Source organism: Penaeus vannamei, chromosome 31, assembly GCF_042767895.1.
Source record: "Penaeus vannamei isolate JL-2024 chromosome 31, ASM4276789v1, whole genome shotgun sequence".
Lineage (NCBI taxonomy): Eukaryota > Metazoa > Arthropoda > Malacostraca > Decapoda > Penaeidae > Penaeus > Penaeus vannamei.
In genome coordinates this window covers 342,365-347,103 of record NC_091579.1, presented here as the reverse complement: position 1 = coordinate 347,103, position 4,739 = coordinate 342,365, and the positions used below count along the sequence as shown (strand labels likewise).

Sequence of the window (4,739 nt, the reverse complement as noted above, 5' to 3'; positions counted from 1 at the left end):
GCCATTGCAGGTCTTGGGGCAGTTCTGTGTGGCAGGAAAAGCAGGCCACAGCAAGGTAGGAGAAGGGCTGCAGAAAACGTAAACAAATAATTAACACCAATTTCGTTCTAGTCGAATATAATTTTTTATGGAAAACAATTTAGCAGATAAAGTTTGAAATATTAAAATTACAGAGTGAGCGACCACGTGATTCGAAGCAGCCTGGACATACACATGCGCTGGTGTTGTTAATCGATCAGGTATTCCTGGTGTTGAAGGCAGCAAAAATAAATCAATCAAAAATATATAAATAAATAAATAAATATATAAATAATGAATAAAAAAAAAAACTGCATATGCATTTTTAAAACCCAAACAAATGTAAAAATAAGAATTATGTCTGTTAAGAATTATGAAAATCCCTGGCGAAGTACTTCAGAGTTCGAGTTCTTTCTTCCATAAGATTTCAGTTTAGTCTTCTAGGCATCCTGTGCGATTTGTGGAGAGGGTCTTCTCCCATACAAAAGACTTTAGTAAAGATGGTGAACAATGCTGAACTGCTACCAACTGACTACCCTATCTACTTTGACAGAAATAGATAACGGAGAGATGCGGTGCAAATACGAACGAAAATAAAATAAAGGACATCTAAAGAAATTATTCCTCCAGGATACCTTCGTAGACTTCTTAAGAGGGACACAGAATTACAGTCTCTTGAGGACAAATGTCGCTGGGTTTCCCAAGCATTAGGAATAGAATCTTAGAAGGAAAGGAGCCTGCAGCTCTGACTCGGCCATAATAACGAACGAAAATCCTACTCACATAATCACGAACGAACAGTGGGTGAAGGACGGGAAGGGAAATCGAAACGAATAAAGTTGCAAAATGAAATGAAATAATAAATATGTGCTGCCTCATATGGGGGTATCAGCGTTTAAAGGTGTCCTCAGACCAACTGCCATACAAAGCGTTTATTAAATATTTTGCTGATTTAAATTTCCATCTACAACAAAAGCACCAATATATTTGCATTAATGCAGAAAATTCTGATAGTGATGAATAATGATAAACAGCACCAGCACCTTTATCATAAAAAAATAGATTAGTTATCATTACCATTGATAACGTTAACAAGTCGGTGCGTGTGTAATAGATGAAAGTTGAAATTTAAATATATCAATAATTAATGCATATTCGGTCAACTAGTCAGATCACACCTTTGAGCCCACCTTCCATCATAACACCTGTGATCGTCACCAATAAGTGTGAGCGAACGCAGTTTGCACCAACGCTCTCCGCGATGCTGCCGATTCTAGACTCAACGTACTATGGGCGTGTGTTCCTCGTGTTGATCGTGCTCGTGTCTTTGGAAATCTGTATGCGCACATTTGTGACGAACGGAATATCCCAAGCCTTTAACTTCGCTCTTCAAGAACAGCAAAGTCGAAACAACTTGAATTCAGAGGCTGGGGGGGATGAATTCCTCAACGTAACCTCGAGTGTTACCCCAGACCGTCGCAGCTGGTCTGGGGTAACATCAGCTCCCGCCAAAAATATAAGTGTGAAAACCTCGTTCGAGGAGGTAAAAAGAAGGCTGGATCAAAGGAATCAGATCCTACGAGGGAACTGTTCTCTGATCAAAGAATTGAAGACCCGAGTTTTGAGAGCTATTGACATCCTTAGGAATTATTACATCGAGGAATATAATCTCTTTCTTTGTATTTCTGCGAAGGTGATTACAAGCAAAATAATTTGATTATTTAATTTTCTTATTTTTATTTTAAGTTCCAATGACTTAGTAGGAATAAGCATCATCAGCAGCAACACCTTCATCATAAAAACTATGATATCAGTTATCATTATCATGATTGATATTATTATTATTATTATTATTATTATTACTATTATTATTATTATTACTGTTATCATCATCATTAATGTTACTGTTGCTGTTATTGTTATCAGCATTATTGTAATTATTTTATTATTATTATTATCACTATTACTACTAATGCTGTTATCATTATGAGTATCATAGTTACCATTATCATTATCATATAATAATGATGATTATTAGCATCAACATCATCATCATCATCATATTGTTAGCATTTGTATTATTATTATCATCATCGAACACTGTTCATTGCGACAAATGTAGACAGCGAATGAATGAGAATATTTTCGACAGATCATATTTCTGAGGAAGATGTGATCGGAACCGGTCTGGTATATATCTCTTGCGTTGTGAAAACATTCACTCTCATTCACGCCTGTTCGATATTATGATCATTATCGCTGTTATCATTATTGCCATTACCATTATCATTATTATTATTATCTTTGTTATGATTCTTTTTATTGTTATTATTATTTTCAGTATTATCATCGTCATCGCTGTTTTCATCATTGTCATTATTATTATTGTTATTATCATCAGTATCATAATCATCATCAATAATCATCACCATCATCATTATCATTATCATCATCATCATCATTTTCATAGTCGATGCTGTTGTTATCACTTTAACCATTATAGTTTAAAGTTTTATGGTTATTCGTTAGTATCAAGATCATCACCAAATTTCATCATTAGACACATACATTGCGCAGTTGCCATTCGAGCACAAATCGCTAACGATGACACATTACCTCGCCTCCTAAGTCGCCCATCGGCCTGAACACTTTCTTCTTTCGTAAATGACGGAAATTATTCACTAACCTTGAGCTCCCTCCTATCATGAGTGCCTGGAGTAGGCGCACGTCGAGCGACCTCGAGAACTTTCCTGGATGCACTCCAGTTGTAATATATATATATATATATATATATATATATATATATATATATATATATATATATATATATATATATATATGTATGTATGTATGTATGTATATATATATATGTGTGTGTGTGTGTGTGTGTGTGTGTGTGTGTGTGTGTGTGTGTGTGTGTGTGTGTGTGTGTGTGTGTGTGTGTGTGTGTGTGTGTGATATATATATATATATATATATATATTTATATATATATATATATATATATATATATATATATATATATATATATATATATATACATATATGTGTGTGTGTGTGTGTGTGTGTGTATGTATATTCTTATGTATATTTATATATATATATATATATATATATATATATATATATATATATATATATATATATATGTTTATACGTATGTTCATATATATATATATATATATATATATATATATATATATATATATATATATGTAGATGTATATATGTATATCTGTATGTGCATGTGTGTACTTGTGCATGCGCTCTTTCTCTTTACTGAATGGCCAATGAAACTATTACCTAAGGAAGGTTGATGACCTTAAAGCAATATGAGAGTCCGATGCTATTGCTATAGAAATAATAACAGCAGAGGAAAGAATAACTAAGACTAGCGATTCTATCTCAATTTGGAGGGTTGGTACGATCATTTTCTTATGTTGCTTATTATTGTTGTTTTCTGGTGAAGATTCTCATGTTCACTGTCGCTGTTTGACCATTTTCATTATTCTTTTCATTATTACTATTTGTATACTATTTATATATTTTTATCGTTAGTTTTTATTATCGTATAAGCATCATCAAAACATCCACGCCATATTTGGTACAGTACCAAAAATAATCCATCATATGATTTATCATAATTTCAATTCAACATTTTTCCTTACTTTTCTGGTAATGACAAACCATATTTGCCAGCTGTGGATAATCACACATGTGAATATATTAAGATTAATATTTCGTGTAATTCCAGTGACCTTGATCTGCACATCAAGTAGAATTTGTACGTTCGACATCAATCAATCGTGTTTACGAACGTCCCCTGTGTACTTAAGAAAGATATGATTTTAATGTGGATATTTTCAATGACCTTATTGCCTTGGCGAAGGTATGCGGTCTATGAGTGCTTCTAGTTACTATTGTTATTATTATTATTATATATTTTCTATCATTATTATTATTATTATCATCATTTTATCATCATTATTGTTATCATTATCATTATTTTCGTTATTACGATTATCCTCATTATTAGCATTACTGCTGCTGTTATAGGTATTATTACCATTATCATTATTGTTATCAATATTATTATCAATATCGTTATCATTATTATTACTATCGTAGTTACTGTTGTCGTTACTTTTGTTGTTATTATCATTTCTATTATGATTTTAAGTATTATGATTTTAATTATTATCATCATTATCATCATCACCGTCATCACTATCATTATCCATGTCATTAACATGATTATTCTTATTATTATTACTATTATTATCATGATCATCATGGCTATTGTTACTATTACTTTTGTTATCATCTTTATTATTGCAATCATTACTATCATCCTTATTATTATTATCATTATTATCATTATCATTATTATTATTATTTCTAGTACTACTATCACCATTGTTATTATTGTTATTATTATTATTGTTATTATTATTATTATTATGATTACTATTATCATTATTATTATTATTATCATTATCATCATTGCGCTGATTTTCTTTTAATTGGTCTCAAAACACCCAGAAGTTTTTATCGTTTGATTTAGAGGGATATGGATAACAAACGAATTCCACAACTCACAACCAAACTTGAAACAACGAACAATTATAACGCCCCGGCAAATCACTCCACATCGTGTAGGTGAAGCAAACACTAGAGGCATACACCGCTAATCTTGGCTTTGTGTGTCAACCTGCCCCGTG

General features: G+C 31.8%; 1 protein-coding gene across 2 annotated transcripts in view; it reads left to right on the top strand.

Moving 5' to 3' along the window:
* Positions 1–4,739, top strand: part of LOC113800653 (carbohydrate sulfotransferase 11) — a 24,681-nt gene that overhangs the window by 10,810 nt on the left and 9,132 nt on the right. The window contains exon 1 of one of the 2 annotated variants that reach the window (XM_027351453.2): positions 1,261–1,711. The exons of the other annotated variant lie outside the window; for it this stretch is intronic. Within the exon in view, the coding sequence (XP_027207254.1) occupies positions 1,280–1,711 (432 nt within the window). The 5' untranslated portion in view covers positions 1,261–1,279. Of the gene's footprint in view, positions 1–1,260; positions 1,712–4,739 lie in introns of those variants that run through there. 2 annotated transcript variants of the gene reach the window in all.